Source organism: Lactuca serriola, chromosome 9, assembly GCF_051521515.1.
Source record: "Lactuca serriola cultivar US96UC23 chromosome 9, Lser_US96UC23_V15, whole genome shotgun sequence".
NCBI classification, from domain to species: Eukaryota; Viridiplantae; Streptophyta; class Magnoliopsida; order Asterales; family Asteraceae; genus Lactuca; species Lactuca serriola.
The window spans coordinates 97,198,532-97,224,001 of NC_136416.1; the positions used below are offsets into that span (position 1 = coordinate 97,198,532).

At 34.6% G+C, this 25,470-nt stretch overlaps 3 protein-coding genes across 9 annotated transcripts; 2 read left to right on the forward strand and 1 right to left on the reverse strand.

Moving 5' to 3' along the window:
• Position 1: 1 nt before the first annotated feature.
• Positions 2-4,983, forward strand: LOC145076620 (uncharacterized). 2 transcript variants are annotated; one of them, XM_079022433.1, is made up of 3 exons: positions 2-127; positions 252-1,652; positions 4,406-4,983. In XM_079022433.1, the coding sequence occupies exons 2-3, from the start codon at positions 734-736 to the stop codon at positions 4,552-4,554; spliced, it is 1,068 nt and encodes a 355-aa protein (XP_078878559.1). In that variant the 5' UTR covers positions 2-127; positions 252-733; the 3' UTR covers positions 4,555-4,983. The 2 variants fall into 2 exon arrangements, with proteins under 2 accessions (XP_078878559.1, XP_078878558.1); XM_079022432.1 differs by having other exon boundaries at positions 29-462; positions 584-1,652.
• Positions 4,984-5,255: 272 nt separating this feature from the next.
• Positions 5,256-9,710, reverse strand: EMB3136 (Ribosomal protein L10 family protein). 6 transcript variants are annotated; one of them, XR_013691138.1, is made up of 3 exons: positions 8,938-9,710; positions 5,527-5,626; positions 5,256-5,431 (listed from the first exon to the last, which is right to left on the reverse strand). XR_013691138.1 is itself a non-coding variant. In XM_079019212.1 (2 exons), exon 1 carries the CDS (start codon positions 9,660-9,662, stop codon positions 8,961-8,963), a length of 702 nt encoding a protein of 233 aa, XP_078875338.1. In that variant the 5' UTR covers positions 9,663-9,710; the 3' UTR covers positions 5,256-5,431; positions 8,938-8,960. The 6 variants fall into 6 exon arrangements, 3 of the variants coding, with proteins under 3 accessions (XP_078875338.1, XP_078875337.1, XP_078875336.1); XR_013691136.1 differs by having other exon boundaries at positions 5,504-5,626; XR_013691137.1 differs by having other exon boundaries at positions 5,495-5,626.
• A 560-nt stretch (positions 9,711-10,270) lies between these two features.
• LOC145074984 (zinc finger CCCH domain-containing protein 11-like) lies at positions 10,271-12,768 on the forward strand. The gene is made up of 8 exons (XM_079021292.1): positions 10,271-10,577; positions 10,674-10,758; positions 10,861-11,001; positions 11,101-11,189; positions 11,643-11,831; positions 11,960-12,090; positions 12,299-12,389; positions 12,478-12,768. Exons 1-8 carry the CDS (start codon positions 10,410-10,412, stop codon positions 12,634-12,636), a joined length of 1,053 nt encoding a protein of 350 aa, XP_078877418.1. The 5' UTR covers positions 10,271-10,409; the 3' UTR covers positions 12,637-12,768.
• Positions 12,769-25,470: the final 12,702 nt, after the last annotated feature.

Genomic DNA, 25,470 nt, shown 5'->3' on the forward strand with positions numbered 1-25,470 from the left:
CTGCTGACTTGTGTCTACCTGTCTTTTTTCCATTTCCTTTATGATCCACGTGTTCTGCTTCTCTATTTCTTTGGGCTGCGTTCTCGACCGCTGTTTCCTTTTTGTTCTTCGTTCTTTGTTTCCAAAGGTAAAATCCCTGTCTTCTTTTCCTATTTCGCGTATTGTGTTATTTTGTTCGTCTTTCACTGTTGTTGTGCGTGTTTTTGTTGTTCGATTTATGATGGCCCTTCCGGCGAAACGACCATCTTCAGCTGGTACTTCCTCCTCTCTTCCTAGAACTCGCAGGTCGCGGCATGTTGTCTTCTTTGCCGATCTTCCTCAGTATGTTGATTCCGGTGACTGTACGTGTGTTTGCGAATTTTGTGGCACCTATTTCTGGTATGTTGAAAGGGTGCTCAGACTTTCTACGCCTGGCCATCCGAAGTACTATCATTGTTGTCGGGATGGTGATGTCGTTCTTCCGTATCCTTCGAGGTTTCATCCTGAATTTGTTGATTTGTATCAAAATCCTAGATTTTTGAAAGACATTAGGGCATATAATAGCATGTTCTCTTTGACTTCCTTTGGGGCGAATGTGGATGAGTCTATCAATGACAATCGGGGCCCTTATGTTTTCAAGATATCTGGTTAGATTTTTCATAGGATAGGATCGTTGTCTCCGGATCCTACGAAGGGCCCTAGATTTCTTTAGCTCTATCTTTTTGACACAGAGAATGAGGTTCAGAATAGATTCATGGCTTTTGCTGGTCCAAGAAGAACCGATTTGGATCCTAATATCGTGCAATATCTGGTTACCTTTTTAGGGGCTAACAACGAGTACGTCAAAACCTTTAAAACAGCAAAAGTCATGGCTGAGGAAAATAATTTACAAAATTATAGTGTCCGGCTGTTTAACAACGTTGTTGACCGTAGATATGAATTGCCCTCCCCTGGATCCTTGGGATGTATAGTAAGTGGTGATGACACTACCAGTATCACATATGACATCGTTGTCTTTTCACATTCGGGTCGGCCTCAACGTATTAGTAAATTGCATCCCTCTTATCTGCCTTTACAATATCCACTTTTGTTTCCTTACGGTGAGGAAGGGTGGTCACCCCGTTTGAAGATGCGTAATCAGAGAGGAGTCAATGCAAAAAATCTCACTGTCAATATGTATTACGCGTACTATATACATGCTCGACATCAAATTTGGTCTCCGATTGTAAATGCTACTCGGCTTTTCCAACAATATTTGGTTGATGCATATACGTGTATAGAGGAAGGCCGATTAGATTATATAACCAAACACCAGTCAAACTTACGTTCGGATTATGTGAGTGGGCTTTATGATGCCCTATCAAAGGGGGACATGGAGGCTCACGTTGTTGGCAAGCGTGTTTTCTTGCCTGCATCGTTCACTGGCGGCCCCCGGTTTATGTATAGCCATTATCAGGATGCGCTTTCGATATGTAGAGTTTATGGCAACCCGCAGTATTTTATCACATTCACGTGTAATGTCAAGTGGCCAGAGATTACCCGGTATATGGATACACATTCACAAAGGGATGTACACAGCAGAGCAGATATCATAGCCAGAATCTTCCATGTCAAAGTCCATGAATTTATCGATTTCCTTAAGGAGGACAAAACCTTTGGCGATGTCGATGCATGTACGTTTACATTTCCTTTGCTATATGTACAAACCTAATAATCCTTTATATCAAATGTTGTTCACACTCTACAAAACTCAAAATCACCTAAAAGTATACAATCTTATGTCCTTTTCATGTAAGTTCCTCATTTGTCCTCCTATCCAATATGTTGACTCGGGAAATTAATATCCTCCTTATTCTTAAGTCATTTAGTAAATTTGTATTATTTTCGGGTTTGCCCCTATGTTATCTGTTTTATTTTATATGCACTGTTAGAACTTATTTAACCACATCGGATATGCAATTTATTTTTCTATTTTACCCCTGCTATGTAAACTCATATTGTAGATTATTATCTGAAGAGTAACATCCTATTTGTTATTTCCTGATTTGCCCCCATATCAAATTCATTAATTATACATTCTTATTATTAACTTATTTACTAAATTTGTACGATTTCCTGATTTGCCCCTATTTTAACCGTTGTATTGTATACGCATTTAAACAACTCATCTAATGAAATCAAATATATTACTTATTTTCTGTCATTTTCGTGACACCAAATTTAATATACTCTCCGCTACTCAATACTCTGATTTGAAAAATTAATATCCTCCCTATTATTTACTCATTTACTAAATTTTAATTATTTGCTGATTTTCCCCACTGTTTACTTTTATCATTTGCATATGCTATTGTTATTTTGCTTACTTTTGTATAAAAATTGTAACTGTTAGCTGTTTTATTCTATATACACTATAACAGCTAAGTTATTTAAACTTAATATCATACTTATCTCCTATTTTACCCCTGTTATGTAGACTAGTTTTCCAGGTAGTTATCCAAAAGGTATCATCCTCTTTTTAAATAACTTATATACTAAGTTTTTATTATTTCCTGTTTTGCCCCTCTGATCGATATTGAAGTCTCTAAATCTTACCCGCCTTTTTATCATTATGTTTTCTAACATTTACTTTTATTACTGTATTTTTCATTCTGCTAATACTTTGGATTCTTTATATACGATATCTACGTAACGATATGCTGAGTTAAGCTTATTCACATATCTACAGTTTCCTAATTAGTTTTTTCCTATTTTACCCCTATTATATAGACTGACTTTCCAGGTAGTTATCCAAAAGGTAACATCTTCTTTTTAAATAAGTTATATACTAAATTTTTATTATTTTCTGTTTTGCCCCTCTGATAAATATTCAAGTATCTAAATTTTACCCGGCTTTTTATCATTATGTTTTGCTATCATTTACTTTTATCACTGTATTCTTCATTCTGCTAATACTTTAGATTCTTACAACATCTACCACTTTTGTACGCATCTATGTAATGAAACACTATGTAACCACCATATAATGAATGAATATGTTTTTATCCATATCCTATCATAGAATCCATAGGTAATACAACGAAATAATCCAACCACAAACAACATTCCCCTTAACTCAAAACGGTAAACATACGTACACCATCTAACCCCCGCGTAGCGGGGGGCTTGCACCTAGTTTTTAATATAATTCTACCATTTCCAAAAAAAAAAAAATAATAATAATCACGGTGCATTATTACACTTTTACCCATTACCAATTACCCATAGGCTATTAGGCTACTCAGAGTGGGTTGGGAGCTCGACAAAACCAATATGGCTTGTCAAACACCATGTTGGATGCTCGACATGTCAAATTTTGTGCCCTTCTCGATATTTTTTTGCCTTGCTCTCCCCTCGACAAAGACTTGCCAAAGGAGAATACTGAGGTGGAGCTCGACATCCACAACACCACTCACACCAACATTATTGATGGACCATCCACCTTTACCAACCAACATGCCACCTAGTAGGCTAGTACCATATCAGTATTTTATATTTTCTTTTATTTTCATCTCTTCTAACCCATAAGACATGAAAATTCATGTCTCTAAACACATACATTGTGGTACAAGTTTTAATGCATATAGTACAACTTGATAGGAGAGAAAAAAGAGAGGGAGTTCACTCAACCCTTATCTTTTCACCCTAGCTGAAATGATGCTGTCGACGGTACTTCGCCGAACACACACCCTGTTTTTTCAACAATTTGTCAACAACTCTTAAGTATCATGTTGTATTATATTGCTTAAACTAACCAATTTTTTTATTTAGTTTTAACAAAAAAAGATAAACTTTTTCACAATCTTGAAAACTAACCAACTACTCTAAAATGGGTTATTTCAGACACGAAGAAAACGGGTCAAATCTATGTGTTGACCCCTCCTATATAAATGGAACATACCTCATACCATAATGACATCCTGGTCAATTCAATATTTTTTTAGTTGAACTTTAAAGTTTATTTTGAATAAACACATGTATTCTACGAACTAGGTTAGTTTGATTTTTTTTATCTAATACATTTCTAAGTTGGGATATGAAAAATGCGTGTTCAGAATATGAAGAATGACTATGGACTAAGACTAAAAATTCTAGAACATTTAGTCTATTAAGTGCGTGGATTTCATTTTCATTTTGTATTTGTGTTGTTAGATTAGCACTAGGTCATAGCCTAAACAAACTTAGAAAACTATCTTACCATACATCCCAAAGTGACAAATGAAAACTTAAACCAGTTCACATCTTTTTTAATGTGAGTAAAAGTTCTCGGGTTTTGATATCGCCATATTTAGTCATATATCTTAGGCGATATATTTGTGTTTTTAGCTACAATTAGTCATTATTTTTTATAAATGATACTTAATTTGTTTATATTTCATTTTTGTAGTGGCAAAAATATTCTCAAGGAAAAAAAAGCAATTTACAAGGCTCGAGGCTAAGGAATTGGAAGCATTCATTAAAGAGGAAATTCGTGCACAAAAGTGTGTCACATCATGGTCATATGCATGCCACGACGTGGTGAAGTGTCAGACATAGGAGGTTCTCGAATAATTTGAATGTAAATCTTGGGGGTGCGCGTATAAAAAAATGATGCCACGACGTGGTGGCATATTTTAGGTAAACTTATAAAAACAGAATTAGGTCAGAATTTGAAGGGGTGCTACAAAGAGCTGTGATTAACTGCGATTATTGACGACCAAAAACTCCTTAGAAACCCTAAGGAGACCAGGGATCGACTGAAGAACAAGATTAGAAGAGATCCAAAGACGAGAAGCGATAGATTAATCGGTTTGCTTGATTTCAACATGTTTAATCTAGATTACTCAATGTTTATTTGTTTTTTTCTGATTTAGTTATGGGGGCTAAAAACCCTAGACGTTTGTTTAGCATAGAAGATCCTTGAAACTATGTGTTGATTTTGATTTTATTTGGATTTATTTAGTTGATTTTTACTTGTGTTTGGTATATCGACTACCTTAACATTTTGATTTTTATTGCTTATCTTTAAGTTATTTTTTGTTAGATGACCACTCCAATTGCATTAACTTGTTGTTTAACCTTTTACAATCATTAAATAGTTAGATATAGAGATTGAAAAAATCATAGGGTTAGGTTATATTCATTAGTAACTTTAGTTGTGTTAGAGAGCATTAGTTATCCATGTTATGCGCTTGATTAATTGTCTTGATCATAGATAAGAAAATCACTAGATATTATCATTTTGTAACATCTCAAAATTCATAGTAAAATTTTCATTTTTAAAACTGTAAACCATACAAAGAGTTGTTCCAAAACCGATTATAGTGAGTATATTATTTAAAAATCAGAGTAAAGATCATAATTTGCCAATGCGGAAAACTCTAGGGGATGTTGTGCAGTCACATCGGACCCTTCCCTTTTGTAGTGGATGTACCTGAAACCATAAACATAATATCGTAAGAACAAAGCTTAGTGAGTTCCCCAAAATATCACATACCATACATACAATAGAGATTGTTATGTGCCAACCATAGTCTTGTCGTTATGCCATGAGCCGTATCATGCTCTTTCCTTGTCAAACCAGGGGCCAAAACCCTAGGTCTTACAGACAAGTGCCAAGAGCCACCTCCTAATGTAACATCCCAAAAGTTCAGACATAAATTTCATTTTTAATTCAATTCAAAACATCCACTAATCATGTCAAAACAAGCAAAGTGTATCATAGTGAAATAATATCAGAGTACAAATCCCAAAAAACATGGGCGGATGCGGTGCGATCAAGACGGACCCTTCCCTTTCGAGCTGAAAGTACCTAAAACATAAACTGAAAACTGTAAGCACAAAGTTTAGTGAGTTCTCCCAAAATACCCCATACCATAAAACAACTCAAAAGTCAACACGCTCTCAAAATCCCACAACGGGTGCTAGATGCCACCTAGATAATCACACAAGGCAAGACCTTAATCTATCTACTAAGATATTAACAATTGAATAGAAATCAAAAGTCCAAAGTCAACCCTCAAGGTTAATGGTCAAAATCAATAGTCAATGTTGACTTCAACCGACCGCCATGACGTGGTCTTCCTTGGCCACATCGTGGTCCGCATGCGATCCAACAAGCGGGAAAATCCCAACCGCCACACAGTGGTTACCTAGGACCACGTCGTGGTTGCCGATATCCCAACAACTTAATGCATTGAGCTGTTTCCTTCGATTCCATGAGCTCCAAAGCTTAGATCTGGACATAAATGTGATCTAAAAGGATAACGTTTTCAACTTTCTCCATTAGGACCATCCACAGGTCCCAAAAAGGCTTAATAAGGCAAGAACTTAGCCAATAAGCACTTATTCCAGAAAGGTCTAAAATCCATCCTTTCTAGAACTGATTCTAGCACTAAAACTAACCTAAAAGTCCAATAACCTAGGGCCCAACTAACCCCTCTTCCGAAAACAAATGACGCCCTTCCATAACAACACCCCTAAAAGAAACATGTCCCCAACCTGGAACTCTAACTCATAACAATGTCTGTCAGCATAACTCTTTTGTCGACTCTATGTTGTCTTAAGGGTAAATAATCATTTTATATCTTTATGGACGACCTGAGTGAAAAAAACATAATACAATGATTGTTCGAGTTAATTTTTAAAAATAGAGACTAAACATGCCTTTTAATACATATACGATGGACAATTCGTGTATTTTACTCATTCTTTTATTTCATCATCTTCTAAGTCTATTAGAAGAAAAATCAAGTGTTCAGAGGGTCACCAAAGAACAAAAGAATGAATAAAGAGGTAAAGAAGCAAGATAAGAGTGAAAAAAGAGAATATATATAGTTTTAAAGATCAACACAACGGGTTAACAAGATGCTTTGAGACTAATCTTGATTGGGATGTCATTCCAAAAGTCAAAGGTCAACTTTCTGTTCACTATGTAACCAACTCCATTCATTGAAAAGGATTTTAGTAAGCAATAGTTTCAACTCTTTTTCAAGAATTTTGTTAGACAGATTGAAAAAACAATTTTGTCTCTCTTTGCAATTTTCTCAATTTAATATGATATTTGATCCACAAATCTAAAACATTCATTGATATTAGTTTTATCATTTGCACTTACCATTAGCCTCTGAGCTTTTCTAGGGTCCATGTATGGTTTTTAAGAATCTTAAAGACCTATAAGAAACACACATAGTGTAGGATGAGCTTTTCTAGGGTCCATGTATGGTCTTTAAGAATCTTAAAGACCTATAAGAAACACACATAGTGTAGGATGATGAGTTCCCACGCTAACATCTCTATTTTGTGATGCTGCTAAATTGACACCTTTTAAACACTCATTGACATCTTTATCAAAAGTCAAGTACTTATAGCTAACTTTTTCAGAAAACAATACAATTTCAATCAATAAAAATATTTTAAAAACTAAATAGAATGTCTATTTGATAAAATAACATGTCTTTTTAACCGCCTGTTATTTTGGCACACTCATTTTCTAGTTGGATGTATACTATTCCTACCACCGTTTTATCGTATTTTTTTTTTAAATATGGAATTGCTGTTATATTGTTGTTAATTAAGGAATAGAAAGTTTGCCAAGACAATGTTTTCAACTAGCGTGCCTATTGGTTAAATTATGCTATTTTAGTTTAGATTCCTTTATTTGAATAGATCTCAACTCAAACTAAAAACTGATCAAGCTAATTCAAGAGTAACAAAATTAAAAGGAAAAATAAATTCTAATCGGTTTGGTTTGGTCATCCTGAATTCGATTTTTAGGACATTAGTGAATTCACAAGAAGATTTAAGCCGATAACCGAACTTTTAACTGAACAATACTAATCTTGGATTTAAATATAACTTTATTGTACATAATTAAATATAAGAAATTGGTTTTTGTAGGTTCTGTTTGGTCTAAAGATCGTTTAAACCTATTTTGGCACACCAATATTTTCAACAAAGAGAATCTTGTATTGTTTGTAATGTGGATGAAGTATTTGAATATGTGATCTCACAAACGACATTTAAGATGGTATTTGAATATGTTTATTTTGCAACAAAATGATGTGTACAACATGATCACATATAAGATGGTAAAAACCCTTTAATATTTCTTGTTAATTTATTGCTAACTTGAAAAACAAATTCATTTTTGTTTTTCAATCAATAATATTATATGACATAGTATGCAACTCTAACTCAATTTCAATTCAAAATCCATTCTAATCATCCAGATTCTCAGATTCGGGTTTGCTTATGATGAAATTCTGTTTGTATGTTGACTTTGGAAGTCAATTCCCAAAATCTTGCAAGACAAAATCGATGTGAACTTTCTTGTTCAAATATATAACTCTATTGCCATAATCCAATATCTAATGACAAGAACATTGCTATTTACTATTTACTGGTTAACAATTTTTTGTTTTAGAAGTTGGATTTTTGTTAGTGATACCAGTTTTCATATAAAAGACCAATTTAAAAACTATATAACATGACACCCAAAATGCCTAATTTTTATCTCAAATCTCTACTCCTTATGTTATAAAACCAGTTTAAGCGAAAAACACAACACCTATAAGGTCAAAATCTGATCTAAAATCAATGACTTAACACCACAAAACACCCAAAAAGGTCCAAATTTAATCCAAAGTCATCAGTTTAAACTAACAACAGAGGGCTTCTAAATCTTAAAAACACTTTACAATCCAACATAAAATGCTCACAAGATCATCTTTGGATTCAATATGCTTACCCTGAAATTCGAGTTTAAACTTTCATAGTTACATTCAAGTTCTTATAGCAGAAGATCAGTTGAAGAAAAGAGATCATGAAATTGTAACTTTCATAGTCGTGATATATGACTGTAGCATTAGATTATACAAGATTCTACATGATAACCCTGAAATTCGATTTAAACTCAAAAAAATTGCACAAAAAACTTACAGATTTGTAACATGAGAGCCTTATCATTGCTCTGCACCACTCTCTTCTTCCAATTTCTTCACATACGCCTTCAATGTCATAATTAAATTCCTCGCCGGAGCTTGCAAAGTCCCCACCACCGACGTCGCAGGGCCCTTCAAAGAACCCAACAAGTTCGCATAAACCTCCGCTCTCGTCGGCATAGTCTCCAACGCCTTAAACTCCTCCGGTGGATAATACTTCCCTTCAAAAACCGCTCCACTGAAATCATTCTCTTCTAGCTTCTTCTCTTTCTGAAAAGTCCGGTAGGGTTTAATAGCAGCCGGAATCTCCTCGCTGTGAACAAACATCCACGCATTCATTCCCTTCATACACGGCTTCAATGCTTCCCATGGCGTGCCTTCAATTGCTTTCAAGACCAATGTGTTCTTTGCAACTATGAGTTTGGTGGTTACCGGGAGGGTTGTACGGAGCTGCTGGAATTGTTGGACGGTGAAGCCTTGGTATTTGATGCCGGCGATGAGGTAGCAGTCTTGGAGCTGTTCTTTGACTGTTTCGATCGTTTCTTCTTTCTTTGTACGGCTGATTGCGGAGCGGATTGTGAGGGGTACGCGGTTGGGTTTACGGTGGGAAGTGGTGGTGGAATGGAGGAGAAGTGGGTTGTGGAAATGGGTTTTCAGGGATACTGCGGTGGAAGCCGGTGGTGGGAATTTGGAGGACGGGAGGGTGAAAAGGGTTGCTTCCATTTTTCTATGGATTGGGGAAGAAGATGGAGGTGTTGATTTTTGTAGTGGCAACAACTTACCTTATCTTTTGCATCATGGATTTGCCAGACGAAACGACGTCGTTGTATGGACTGAAATTTAAAATGTTTCCAAGAAAGACCTAAAATCGTAAATTATTTAAACAGTATGCAAAGTATGTATTTTTTGAAATAATACAGGGACTAATTTACTACTTTCTAATTAATTCGACTCAACATGAATATTATATTATGAGGGTGTTTGGATAAATGCATTTTTAGCTTAATTAGCTTATTGCTTATTGCTTATTGTTTATTGTTTATTGTGGTGGGAATAAGCATTTTTTTAAAATGTGTTTGGATTAGTTTATTGCGGTGGGAATAAACAATAAGCAATAAGCATTTGAAGTGTTTGGCAAACAAAACAGCTTATATGAGTAAAATGACTAATAAGCAATAAGCATTACCCCTTGCTTATTAAAATCAGCTTATTTAGCTTATTCCCACCGCAATAAGCTAATTTTTTAAGCATCCTATCCAAACACTTAAATTAGCTTATTGCGGTGAAAATAAGCAATAATTAATCAATAAGCTGTGATTTTTTTGTAGTTCTACTGTGAGATAATATAAAACCCTAGAATGATCGATTATTATAAGTTGATCGGTAGTTTGTGTAATCAATTCGATCAATATTCTCGTACGAACAAAATATTAGGATATTCAAAGTTCGAATTTGTTCTGTATTAAGAGGATGCCTCCGAAACAATCAAAAGCGGAATTAGCGAAGAAGCAGAAAATTGTGGAAGACAAGACATTTGGACTTAAGAACAAGAACAAGAGCAAGAATGTTCAGAAGTATGTGCAATCACTTCAACAGAACGTACAGCCTAAACCCGATGCTTCCAAACTTGCTGCTAAGGTATCTATTTCAATTGGCTGTTTCGATTTTAGTGGATATCGAGGGATTAGCTGATTTCAATTAAGTGTTGATTAATTTTAATTTTCAATTTTACAGAAAAAGAAAGAGGAAGAGAAGGCTAGAGAGAAGGAATTAAATGATTTGTTTAAGATTGCTGTTGTTCAACCGAAAGTACCTCTTGGTAGGTTTTTGATTTACTCCAAAATTTATAGCAATTTGATCTTTTTTTCAGGTCAGATCATAGTTTTATTGATGAATCCTGGATTCGAATCGCTTTGGTCAGGGGTGGATCCGAAGTCTATATTGTGTGAATTCTTTAAAGCTGGTCAGTGTGCAAAAGGATTCAAATGCAAGTTTTCTCATGATCTGAATATACAGAGGAAGGGTGAGAAGATTGACATCTTCAGTGATAAGCGTGATGAAGGTATTTTTTGCTTCAAGTTATTGAATTTATCACCATTACATTCTTGTCATGACTTGATATGGATTATAACTATTCCTTTGATCTGCAATATGCTTTTAGGAACAATGGAGGATTGGGATCAAGAGACATTGGAAAAGGTTGTGGAATCAAAAGGGAAAGAGTATAACCAGAATAAACCAACTGACATTGTATGCTCTCTTAATCTCTTTAAACTTTTTCCAACCATGTTGATATTATTCATGACTCTATCTCTTCATACTCTGCCAACTGTCTGTATAAAAATAAAATAAACACAAACCCATAAACAATGTTAATGTTATTCATGCTCCAACCTCTAAAATCTAAATCAAATCCTACTTTATCTTTGCCAATGTTTCAGGAGAGTTGTATGAATCAAAGGCATTGGTGCCTTTTGTCAGGTGCCATTTTTTCTACCTTACAGTGATAAATATCAATTCTATCTCTCAAACTAACAGAAACTATAAACATTATGAACCCTTTTCACAATCATAATGATAATCCTCACATTGTTTGACCTTTTTAGTCACCAAAGTTGATGAATTTTCATATCTATGTATCTAAATTTCTTGGCATTAGCCATGAAGTTATGATAATTAACTTTTTATGAAATTCATGAGTAGGTTTGCAAGCATTTTCTAGAAGCAGTGGAGAAGAAACAATATGGATGGTTTTGGGTTTGTCCCAATGGTAACAAAGAGTGTCATTATAGGCATGCTCTTCCTCCAGGTTACATTCTTAAGTCACAAATGAAAGCTCTTTTGGAAGAAGAATCCAACAAGCTAGCTATTGAGGATGAAATTGAAGATCAGGTTTGTATTTTTTGTTGTATATTTTCGTGTAACTATTGATCTTTTTGTCAAAAGTTCAATAACATTGATAGTAACTATATATTTGTGTATATGTTTAGTTACATAAATGTTTATTTGATTTTTTTTAGCGTGCAAAAGTGAAAACCACAACTCCAATGACTACTGAACTATTTTTGGAGTGGAAGAGGAAGAAGGTGGAAGAAAGAGATGCTGGTTTGGCTGCTCAAAGAGCAGAGAGGGCTAAAAATGACCGAATGAGGTTTGTTAGCTCATATAATTACATTTTTGCCCCTATGTTATAGTCTTTTTTTTGTGGGTTTGGTTCAAAAAGGAATCTTTTTAACCTTTTTCTTTGTTTTTGTCCTTTTGGTATAATTATTATATATATAACCCTTTTGGTTGCTGACACCATATATTGAAGGGTGTTAAGTGTGTGTAAAATGACCATTTTGCCCTCACTTTTACAGTGGTCGCGAGTTGTTTCTGTCTGATGCTAGTGTGTTTGTGGATGATGCTGAGGCGTATGAGAAGTATCACCGAGAAGAAGAACCTGATAAGGTATACTCTCAAGTCCCAATTAAACATGTATCCTTGCGAAAAGACATGAATGCCCTTGTCCTGACCATGCCTTAACATTTGAATGCAGGGGCAAAACGGTACTTCTACAGCTGGACCAAGCACATCGACAAGTGTGGCTGATATTGAAGAAGAAGAAGATGATGATGATCTGGATATGGATGAATTGAATGAGCTGGAAGCAAGCTTGTCAAAAGCATCTATTCAAATTAAAGAGCCCCAAAAATAAATCTAATTTTTATTTTTCTTATCGAATTTCAGAAGCTTAACTTATTGCTCATGTTGTGTGCATTGTGTTGCTCGATTTTCGATCATCTATGTTTTGATTGTTGAAATAAAAAGTCCAAATGATTATTTGACATTGTAATGTATTGCCCACAGGGCATAGATAAATGTCAAGGGTACAAGTCAAAAAAACTGCAATTGCAATGGGTAGTATAAGTGTCACAAATAGCAAAAAAATATACTTGTTATTAAAAGGGAAAATATCATGATGCCATTATATTTTTAGGTTTATATTTTGTAAACTGCTGATTTATTTATATTTATTTTTTTAAAACCTACCCATTAGGACTGTTAAAACATAAAATAACAAAAAACTATTTTAGGTATGGAACTAAATGTATAAAAAAATACATATTTCTTTGCACCCGTAGCTAGTCTTTCCCATCTAGTTTGATGCATGTGGTATTGCAGCCTTTTGTCACGGACAAAGTTTTCTGAAAATTCCAGGATCGTCTAAAGAACTCCGGAACAATCAAGTATCCTTGAGGAGTCTTTGGAGAGACCGAGAACACACTACAAGACCCTGCAATTTGCTAGAAAATTATAGAAGTCTGTAGAAAAATATGGAGCGACCAAGAATGATCTGGAAGATACAAGATGGTTGCCCATTTTAACGATTGGATTGTGCGGAATAAGAACATCTTGAGATTTAACGATAATAAAAATATGAAAAAGACGAAAGAGATGAGTAATCCGATAATTTTTACTAGAAAAGAGTAATAAAATATAACAATACAAGAACACTTGGTGGGAGAAATCCCACCACTCTCTCTCAGTAGAGAACTATATTTTTTGTTGCACTTCCAATACAATGACCACTCCCTCTATTTATAGAGAGATGAATCTTACAATAAAATAAAAAGAAATAAAATAACCTAACTTATCACTCATAATTTGTAGAGCATTTTCATGCTCCAACAACCTCTCCTTAAATGCTCGCAAATGATGGGAGATACAAATACTATGATAAAAGACTAAAATATATAGTAATCGACTAGCAAGTGTGGTAATAAAAATGAAACATAATAAGAACCAAATGCTGAAATGTCTTTGAAATTGTGAAGTGTTTGTGACCTCTGAAGCTGACCATGAATCTCTAATCAATAAAGATCTTCGGCTTCAAGGTCATCACTCTTGAGGTAAAAAATAAGATTCAAATCTTCAAACTCATCACAAGCATAATGATCAAGTAGAAGATCCATTCAGAAATAACACTTCAGCTTCAAGAAGTCTGAAACATCTCTAGTTCTCAAATCATAATACACATAAAATTCTTCAAAAGAATAACCTGCTAAAAATGTAAAACATCCAAAAGTGAAGTCCAAGATGAAGCTAGAATAATTCGGAGGACTCACTACAAATAATATGTCACTTAATGGAACACAAGAAGTGCCACTAAATACGTAAAAAGTGCCACTAAAGGTCTCTCAGAGAATTAGTGACACAATTACAAAGTATCACTAAAAGCGCTCCCACTAAAACCCTTTAGTGACACTTTTCGGTTTTGCCGCTGTAGGTTTAGAGGTCTTTAGTGATACTGTTTTATTTGTTACAGAAGACAAAAAGTCTTTTGTGGGGCATATTTTGTGTTGATAATTACTCATGTGGTTCTAGAGTTTATGCCACTTTTAGTGGCACTTATCCATACATTTCTAGAATTCAGTTACTATATAGACACATTTTTTGCTAAAATATAAAATATAAAACTAATTCTATTGTCGTCCATGGAAAATAAGAAAAACTCCATTGAATTAAATGTCTACTTAAATGTCAAATAAGTCTAAATGTGGAACAAAGTACACACTAACCATAAAAATAACTAATAAAAGTAAAAAATAAAACTTGAAACTTTATTATAGTGGAACCTATTCCCCAAACTTTATGCTAGTTTGAATCACCTTGTGTCAACTTTTTTCTAGAATCAACACTTGTAACTTCTTGTCAAAAAATAAATAAAAACAATTCAAAATACAGTTAAATAATTAACTACTACTCACATGGAGGGGCTGACGTAGGAATCTGTGATTGAAATGACACCCCATTATTAGTAAATTCAATTACGAGGGACTTCATGGTCTTCTTATTTCTTACTCATTACAGCAATCAAGTTATGAAATAACCTTATACTTTTTCTACTTTGGCAATTGCTTTCCTGGAAAGCGTCTATCTTTTCTTTGACCTTTTCCTACATAGAATTTACATTCAAGATTTAATTTTTTATTTTTCACTTTATGTCCACTACAAAAATCTAACCTTTCATCTGGCTTATTTTCTACTTCCTCTTCTAACTCTGGTTCCTATAGTCAAACCAAGTAATTTGGTTAATAAAACCAACCAATATTCACAGTGAAATTCAAATCAAGGTGAACCGAATGTGTTAGGTACACTCTTCAGTAATGTTAGTTTAGATAACAGGTAATTTGGGAAATCAAAAAAATAAAGAGCATCTTATTAGTGCAGGAGAATTAGGGGCATTTTAGCCATTTATCAATGTGAACCAGATGTGTTAGTCGCCCTCTTCAGTCATGTCAGTTTAGACATGGTTAGTTTGGGAAATCAACAAATAAAGATAATCTTATTAGTGCATGAAAATTTAGGGCATTTTATATTATTTAGTTTGTTAGGACAGATAGTATCCTTCACAGTGAAATTCAAATCAAGGTGAACCAGATGATACATACATCTTCATCAAAGTTACTGTCGCAAACTTCTACAGCCTCTTTTTCTTCTACATAGTTTGTATCATCTTATTCTTGAAAAGAAAGCAACAAAATCTTGTAAAAAAATTCTATAACCTAAAGGACACTTACGGGTTTCTTGTGGTTAGTTAATTACATCTTTTAAAGGATCTTGGTTCCAAAGCTCATCATCATCTCCAATATCCTCATCAAACAACTTGTTAGGGGTGCAAAGTTCTCCGTGGATGTGATGCAGGTTTACCCACTTGGGGATGTGTAATGGGTTGAGGTTTTCCTGTAAATAGGAAGTGAGATGCTCCTATTTATGTAAGAATGCAAGATTAGTCTAGAGAGAGAAATATTACGTGACCCATTTTGTAATAACTTTCTAGACTAATGAGAGCTTATACCGTTTTATTTACTTCTCGTGTTCTTGATATTGTTTGATTCACATAATCATTACATTTTCGCATTCATCATCATTCATGGGATCTTACATGTGGTATTAGAGCGGGTTCTTGAAGTTTTCAAGAAATTGATCCATGATGACATTTTTGATTTGGCGAATCATTAATCAAACTTCATGTTGTAAGTTTTCTTTCTTTGAGAGAGTTTTTGGTTCTAGGAATCGAATTAATTCTTTAATCTTGATTAAAAATTGATTTTCCCTCTCTAGAATTCATGTGTTTTTTGCTTTCTCTCTCTAGAATTTCATTCGAAATCACTTTCTCCCTCTAGAAATATCCAAGTTCTTGTGATCTTTTTCATTTTTGGATGAAATGGGAAAAGAATTTTGTGAAAGATGGTCTTTATTACATGAAGATGACCTATATCCATATAGTTTTGAAGCACTTCTCAATTGTTTTATAACCGGGTTTCTTAGAGAAAATTCACTCATTTCTTGTGGTGAAAAGATGAATGTGGAAAGATGATTGGTTATCCTCTTGATCATGATAATCATAAAGTTTTGCTTAATCATTTGGTTGCAACTTATCATGAGAGAAGAAGGAAGAAGAAAGAAGATGCAATCATTAAAGGAATTCGTCTTGATGAATGCAAATATGGTTTCAATGTGTTTGCACTTTACTCGAATGTTATTGAAGATCATCATGATGTTCTTGAGGTTTAAGACAAGGAGATTCAAAGCAATTCTCATGAAGTTGTGAAAGTTTTTGTTCAATTGGAGTTCAAAACAATGATTGTTTGTGTTCTTGTGATTCATTTAAAGGAATGGTGCCTTATAGAAAGCCTTCAATCCAAGATGTTCAAATGTATCAGACTCCAAAGGATATGATTCAAAGATACAAAGTTGAAGTTGCGAAGAATGATGTTGTTTTTGGATTTAAAACTTCTAGATCAAAAAAGATGAAAAAGAAGAAGAAGAAGAAAATTGAAACCAAGAAAATGTGGGTTATTAAGAAAAATTCTTCAAAATATGTTTTGACGTCGAAATCTGAGAAGAAAATTTGGTTACCAAAACAAAAATCATCAAATGTTGCAACAATATCAAATTTCAAAACCAAAGTTGTTGAAGATTCTCAAATTCAATATGAAGATGAAGTTAGATCTTGGAAAAATGAGAAGAAGTTTCATGGATGGTACAATGTATAATTTTGAAATTTCTTAATTCCAACCTAAAAACCTAGAAGTTCATATCATTCTCAACTATATGATGTTGGATCTTTCATGATCAATTCGTACATTGCAAATGCACAAAGGATTTTCAAGGATGTTTCTCAAATTATCAACCTCAAATGGATTCTAAAAAGTTGATATAGATATCTTAGTTTTGAAGAACTAATGATGAACAATCCAAGAACAAATGAAGATGTTGCAAATTAATGTTGAATTATCCCAAATTTCAATCTAATTGCTCAATCCAAACTTTCGATCTATTTACTATCCACTTCATCCGATTTGAAAGCCCAACCTAATTCATTTGATTTTTGGCCCAAAATCTTTTGTCTTCGTTACTGGTCATAATCCAAATGGATTTGATCAGAAAATCGACAAGAAGGGGATGAATCGGAAAAAGATCGTTATGATTTTGGATGATTTTTCGCATCGACCGATTGAAGGATTAAGAATCGAAAATCATTTTGAAGATGATTTTCGAAAGTCTATGGAATCGATTTTGGTTAGATTTTAATATTTGGAAATCGAATTTTCAGGTTTGGTTCTGTAAAAAGAATTTTGATGGATCGATAACTGATTCGATGGTTCGTTATTGGAGATTCGAAATTGATACCGATAGCGAGAATTTAAGTATCGAGTGTTTGGTGTTTGAAAACGAAAGAGAAAGCAGATGTATTTGGTTTTCATTACTCATGATCGATGTCGAGTTTGGATGATAAGCAGGGAAAACTCATAACAAGGATGGAATAAGTGATTGTGAGAATGAGATACTCGAAAAAAGGTAGGAATATCGAGATTGGAATACTTGATATCAAGAATGGTCGCAACTGTGATGGTTTAGGAAGAAGTCAATCAAAAGTGATATGGGTTTGAGTCGATTGTTGTTGGTCGAAATCTGGGACTTTGACTATGAATGATTGGAATCGAAAGTTCAAGGATCAAATGTTGAAACTAGGATTGGAATCCAAAGTGTTTGATATAACAGTCGAAAGTTTGACTGTGAAGGATCGAAACAATTGGAACGCGAATGAAGACGAAAGCATATGGAAAAGAAAGTCAAGCATGAGAGACGAAATTTCAAGGTTGTATTCGAAAGTTGGAGTGAATGGGTTCGAGTCGAGAGTGTGCACATTTTTCGAAAGTTTGGCTGTATTCGATAGTTCATTCTTGGATATGGAATTGGGGAAGAAGATGCACATTTTTCGAAATGGTCCCTTCACTTTCAGTGAATTGTCAATTTTTACCAAGTTTCTCATCTTCTTGCAACTGAAACGTTCAAATGGGAAGAAGTTGGCAGATTTTTATTTGTGGCCTCTGAAGTTTCAGAATATTAACAACTCTCAGCCATAAGTCGAAATCTTCACAATTTTTGAAGATCTTCTCTCGGCTTTTCGAGTTTGTTATTAGTGCAAGATTTTTCGTGGTTTATGAACAATGTATGTTCATTTTCAAGTCTGGGAAGTCAAAGATTTGAAGAATTTGGCATATATATATATATATATATATATATATATATATATATATATATATATATATATATATATATATATATATATATATATATATATATATATATATATATGGATTTTCTTGGATTTGAAGCGTTTCATTTTTGTCACATATTGAGGGGGAGTTTCGTATGGATTATTCCTCGAGCATTTCTCATACCCTTTTGGCATTTTATAATCATTTTTTGATTATAAAAAAATGGAGAAATTGAAATGGGTATTTGAAAGGATATGCTTTTTCAAAGCGTATTTGAAGACCGGTGCTACTTTGAGGGGGAGTTGGTCTTGATCCCTTGGTGCTCGTTTGGATATTGAAGTTGGGACATCCAATCATAACTTTGAGGGGGGGGGGGGAGAATGTTGGGGTACAGAGTTCTCCTTGGATGTGATGTAGGCTTGCCCTCTTAGGAATGCGTAATGGGTTGAACTTTTCCTATAAATAGGAAGTGAAATGCTCCAATTTATGTAAGAATGTGAGATTAGTCTAGAGAGAGAAATATTGCATGACCCACTTTGTAATTACTTTCTAGACTAATGAGAGCTTAAATAATTTTATTTACTTATCGTGTTCTTGATATTGTTTGATTCACATAATCATTACATTTCCACATTCGTCATCATTCATGAGATCTTACACAACTTGTTCGTGCTACAAAAAGAAGGAATTAACATCCACAAGCATCTTTATAAGAAAACATACTCAGTGTTCTGTAATATACACAGACAAAATACCTTTTAATGTATTCTATCTTTTGGTTATCAGCTTTCTAGTTTGATTCAGGTTCTAAATTCCTTTAAAGATTATAAGCGATTCAAGTGATAGCCAACTTTAAAGATTATGTAACAGTCTAAGATATGATTGTTAGGCGTGTCAAACCCAACAAATAAATGGGTACAAATGACTCCAAAAACACTGCTACTTTGCACTGAAAATGTAATACAAGGTAAGCAGGGTCGATCCACAGAGACATGGAACAAATGTTTATACCTTTTTGCATGAGGTACAAATGTGGTTACAAAAGTGTGTGTGTGTAGGGGGGGGGGGGTTATATGCACTGATTTAAGCAAAAGACTAAAGTAGTAAGTAAACGATTGATTAATTAAAATAAATTCAAGATTTGTAAGTACTCCAACTCCATGCAAGACAAATTAGCAATGTGTTCCAAGGATGAAATTATAATTGTTCAATTCTATCTAAGTTGGTACTTGAAATTGTTAACAAGCTCTAACACTTCACATTCACCACATTAATTAACCAAAACAAGCTCTTTGATTAACCCTAACCTTACTAAACTAATCTAAACAAGCTCTTAGAATTAGATTAAAAGATTGCATTAAGCTTTATGTGAATGTTACCAACAACATTCAATACTCCTCATAAGCTCGAGAGTGTAGGAATGTGTGAATTTGATTTACACTAGAATCACTTGAAGAAATACTTGTTCTGTTTAACAAAACAATTACAAATTTTGCATAATAGATAACTTGGGTGATTCAACCCTAACTCAGATGGCCAAAAAGAACTAGAATTGAAATCAAACTTTCAATTAAAACAAAATCAAATTAACTAGATAGCATTTAAAAGCAAACATCAAGTCACATGATTTAAATCACACATAATAGTCAATACATGAAGTTGGGGAGTGTAGGTTTCTAGCCACACATGACTAGAACCAAACACAAATCTGGAAATTGAAATTAAAGTCTTACAAATTGAAATCCAAACGAAGTCCAAGTGTTTCCAAGTATGAATTGCCTTCCAAAATTTCTAGAAATCGCCCTCAGAACTCCTAAAATCGACTCAACTTCTAATGGAACCAGTTACCCCTTTTTAGAAAGAAGAAAAACTGTTTTTAACTCACGACCACGTTTACACGGCCCGTGTAAATTAACACTACCATTTACACGGCCCGTGTAAATACAAAAGTACACTGTGTAATTTGGTTAGGCCTTCAAATTATAATGCTCAAGAGTTTTCGTTTACACGGCCCGTGTAAACACAAGGCTTCCATTTACATGGCCGTGTAAGTCTCTGAAAAGCCAAAATCTTTAATTTTTTGATATCTTCCTCCTCGGTGCTCCGCAAGTCCCGAAATTTTGTCCGCAACTGTTATTTACCTCCTCAAACAAGATTCTACCTCCAAAAGTTCCTAAAATATCAAAAAATTGTGTGAATGATATTGCCTTATGAAAAATCCCGAAAACATGCAAAATGCATGAGTTTAAGCCTATATGCAATGCACTTTTATGAAATAAAGCTACAAAATGGGTGCATGAAATGCACCTAACAAATCTCCCCAAGCTTGAACCTTTCTTGTCCCCAAGAAAGAACAAGAAAAATTTAGACCGGAGAAAATTAAAGAAAAGAGACAAAAAAACAAAATCCAAACTTTTGAAACTTAATGCAATAACTAAAACAAACATGAAAGGGATCCAACCCAATTACCCTAATTTTGTAGCATAGTCGAGAATGTACGTGTCGTGCCTTGAGTCAACTTGGCATTAGTCCCAAAATATTATATAACATTAAAAGACAAAAGTTTTGACCATTCCCTAATGCAGCTCAACCAAATCAAAAGTCACAACATTTGTTCCCTCTTACTAGCATCGAGTCATCTCATGGAACAAATTATGGTCTTACTCTCGTGAAAATGTATGTGACAAAAATATGCTCAATCATCTTTGTTTTACAAAATATGACAATGACCGATTCCAACTATTTGTTGATTAACAACAATATTTTTCTAAAAAATCTTTTCTTAAAATTCCCTAAAATTTACCCAGATTGGTTACAAATTTCAAACCACTTACACCTGTCAAAGTAGTTAATAGTCAGTCCCAATGTCATAAGTTCAAGTCCAAGTCCAAAGGAATCTTTTGGCATTCAAGCATTTTTCCTAAACATATTATTTAATTAAACTATAAACATAAATATATATAAACTAAATATATACAAACTATCTAATTATATTTTCCTACAAATAAAGCTCATGGATTTCTTTGAAATCAATGTAACGGGCTTCCAACCAACACATCCAGACCAGATGACCTTAGTGTGCTGGATTTAAAGAGATCCCTCAGGTTTACTTGCTCGAACCTCAAAGGCCACATATTAGCTTTATTTGGATACTTATACATATCTATATTTTTTTTTTGTTATTATTAAGTTCATGACTTTCTGTGGAACCTATGTAATGAACTTTCAACCCAACTAGTCCCAAACAATTCAGCTTTAGGCGATTAGGTGTAGAACACCCCTCGGAGTTTACTCATTCGAATCCCAAAGGTCACAGATTAACTTAATATATATATATATATATATATATATATATATATATATATATATATATATATATATATATATATATATATGAATGCAATGCAAAAATTGAGATGCAAAATGCAAAAAAATATTAAAAATAGAATAGAAAGAAAATTTTTTTGGTTTTGAAAAAAAAGATGCAAAAAACGAGAGAAAAATAAAAAAAATAAAATGAAAAATCAATATAATACAAAACTACAACCTACATGCAACAAGATCTATTTGCATGGATGGATGCCCCTCCCCAAGCTTAAAATATAACATTGTCCTCGATGCTTGGAGAGAGGCATAACCAGCCTATTGAGAGCCGGGCGGCAGAGGATGTGGTGGGAACCGTGGAGGGTGAGAGGGATGATAATCAGTAGGATAATATGAGGGACACTGGGGTTGGGATGATGATGGTTGTTGCTGCGGCGGAAGGAGAAGTACACGGTGGAGATTACTCATCAAGTAATGCATGTTGCGGTTGTGTTGCTCTTGAGCGGCCCATCGTTGATCAAACTCGGCCCAATGCTCCTCCTGAAGATTACGATAGTCCTGAAACTCGGAGGTGTGATCAGCAATACCTGTATAAATCTCGCCTACCTCCTGCTGAAGACTCATGTAATGGTGATCTAATCGTGCAAACTTACCCATGTAAATGTTGTGTTCGGGAAAGGGAATAGGGCAAGACGAGCTGGAGGCACCTGCAGTTGGAGCAGGGGATGAGGAGTGGTGGTTGGGGATCTACGGGCTGCAGTAACACCCAAATTGGACTGGAGGTGCCAATTTGTATATGAGATGTCATTTGCCAAAGCGAGTATCTTCTTATTTCGGCTGTCAATACGTAGATACTCTTTACCATCTACGGTCCAATGAACATCCTCGTTGGGATTGCGGTGAAAGAGATGCACAGTCTCCATAACATCAATAGATAAACGAGTGCGGCGCAGAATTATGTCAGTGGGGTTGTTGGGTAGGTGGAGACCAAGATGTTCACCTATAATTGTAACTATTCCACCACAGTGAAGCTGGCCACCATTGCTCATGGAGTTTCTGAGTATTTTTTGGATTACCCAACACCTGAAATGAGGAACTTCCTCGGGCTTGTGGATCATGCACCATAGGACTTCCAATTCCTTCTTGTTTGCCTTGCTAATCTCTTCTTGAGGGAACAAGAGATAAGCAATGATCCGGTATGTGACCTTAAGGACCGGATGTATGATACTAGAAGCCTTTTCCGTACCAGATTGAAATTCGCCTTCACAAGAGATGCTTGTCCAAAATCCTTCGCAACTTTGCTCAAATATGACATTTTTTCTACCCTTTGCCGTATACATATCCCTTTTTGCTTTTGGAGCACCAATAATGTCACAAAGGATGTGAGCATGAATCCGATGTGATTGGTTGAGTAGAAGAAAGGTGAGGATGTGTGTTTGGTAATAAAAGGGGATGGAGGACAAGAGTTCCAACATGGGTGTTTGGTAACTCACTGCATGGAGATTCAAGAGACCTTCCCAACCTACGTTCTTCAAAAGTTTGTGGACTCCCTTGTAGATGTGAAGGTCCTTAAGGGCTTGGATATCCACAAATTTTTGAGCCCCTTTTACCCTTCGAATAAGGCTTGAGTACAAAATTTCTTGTGGATTGGACTAAAAAATAAGACCAAATTCATAGGGGTTTTCCATGGGACCTTGGTCTTGTACATTATGAGTTTCTTGACCATCCATATTAGAGGTCCCAACTCTAGCCCTTTTGCCACGGGATGCCATTATCCAATGAATTTAACAAATTTGTGCACACAAATTAGAACAAATGAACAAGTGTGAACACTAAAGCATGAACAAAAACTAACAATTCCACCAAAAATTACCCCAAAAACGTGGTCCTATAGTATGCACAAAGAAAGGAGTTTGGAGCAATTATACAAAATTTGTGCTTGTAAATGGTGTTAGGGTGATGTCCAATGCTTCCCAAAGCTTATCCTACAATAAATTACAAGAATTAGCTCGAAATTGTGAAACCCAAAAATTCTAGGGTTTGCTCAAACCCCCCAAAATCTGCCATTAGAGGGTGAAATTGAGATGCAAGACAAAGAAAGTGAAGAAAAGAGAAGAATTTCATACCTTAGAGCTTGATTTATGGAGAAAAATTGAGGAAGATGGATTGCTTTGGAGGTTTTTTTTCGAAGGGGGAAGTAGGGAGAAGAAGAATCACATGTTTTTGTTAAGAGAAAGTGAAGAAAAATCAGACTTTGCTGTTTAAAAATCACAGCCCTGTATTTGCGTTTACCCGGGCCGTGTAAATGGAAGAGTAAAGTTTACATGGCCGTGTAAATGAAAGATCTGAAATGCACTGGACTGAACAATTACACGGGCCGTGTAAATGATAGGCAAAAATTTACACGGCCGTGTAAATCTCTGAGAAGGCAATATAAATTCGATTTTTCATTTTTTCAAATTGCAACCCGCTAATCCGCTATTGCTTAGAAAATGATTTTTTAACCTCTTTGAACATGAAAAACAACTTGAAAGCTTTAAAATGAAGAAAATATGATGAGAAAATGAGAAAATGAAAGAAATGAAAAAATACCCCCGGGTTGCCACCCGATTAGCCGCCCGTTTTTTTCATGTCGTTGGCTCGACTTGGCCCTGAATATGTTTCATTCTAAGTATGTGGGCCTTTCCAACACATTAACCTTCTCACCACATCCTTCAATGGAACATTCTTTGGCTTTCTTTTTGCGCACAAACCAAGAGGGACTTAAACCCTTAATGTCAGAGATTGTCCACTCGGTCCTTTTTTGGTATTTATTTAACACGCTTATCAACTCCTTCGCTTCCTTCTTCAATAGTTTATTTGAGTTGATGACCAGTTGAGTGCTCTCCTTCTCGATATATATATATATATATATATATATATATATATATATTCTTTAAAGGGTCCAGTGGAATTTTTGATCCCGAATCTTGTGCTTGTGTGACAACCCGATATTTTGAGACAATAAAATGAAACACCAGTCAAATTTAGGCCAAAATATAACTTTCCTAAAAATCTTATCTGAGTTAAATAAAGTAGTAGAAATCATATCAAGGTTTTCGTACATATAAAGAACCCTAAAATCCGAGTTATAACGGAGAAGTTATGACCAACCGAAGATTCTCGGTAAAACCAGGCAACACCGATTAAGCGAAAAACACGAAGTTTTAATACAATAATTTTTAGCCTTTGGTATCTAAACGAAAGTCGTAGATTACGTTAAACTGTGATCATGCATAAAAAGAACGCCCAAAACGGACTTCGTATGAAGAAGTTACAAATTTTCTAAGTTTCGTAACAGTGGTAGACAGCTAAAAACTCGATATAAAGATCAAACGTTTTTAGCAGACACAACTTAAACGAGAGTTGAAGGTCTCGGCAATAGTAGTTCGATGGTGAAAAGACAAACGAAAACGGACGTCGGATAAAGAAGTTATGGATTTTTAACGAAGTTATCGTGTCCCGGCCTATTAATTAAAATATAATTAAAAATAAAGTCAAAATTAGCCGATGGAGTCTAAATGAAAGTTGTAGAGTATTTTCTCACCTTCGCGTGGATATAAACAACGTCAAAAACGGAGCCCGTGTGCGAAAGTTACGGATTTTACAAGTTTGTG

Bases quoted from the DNA above. Each gene is read 5' to 3' on its own strand.
- EMB3136 (XM_079019212.1), bottom strand. From the start codon at position 9,662: ATGGAAGCAACCCTTTTCACCCTCCCGTCCTCCAAATTCCCACCACCG.
- LOC145076620 (XM_079022433.1), top strand. From the start codon at position 734: ATGGCTTTTGCTGGTCCAAGAAGAACCGATTTGGATCCTAATATCGTG. The intron at 1,653-4,405 runs GTACGTTTACAT...TCATTTTTGTAG, and splicing joins CTTTGGCGATGTCGATGCAT to TGGCAAAAATATTCTCAAGG.
- LOC145074984 (XM_079021292.1), top strand. From the start codon at position 10,410: ATGCCTCCGAAACAATCAAAAGCGGAATTAGCGAAGAAGCAGAAAATT. The intron at 11,002-11,100 runs GTATTTTTTGCT...ATATGCTTTTAG, and splicing joins CAGTGATAAGCGTGATGAAG to GAACAATGGAGGATTGGGAT. The intron at 12,390-12,477 runs GTATACTCTCAA...ATTTGAATGCAG, and splicing joins GAGAAGAAGAACCTGATAAG to GGGCAAAACGGTACTTCTAC.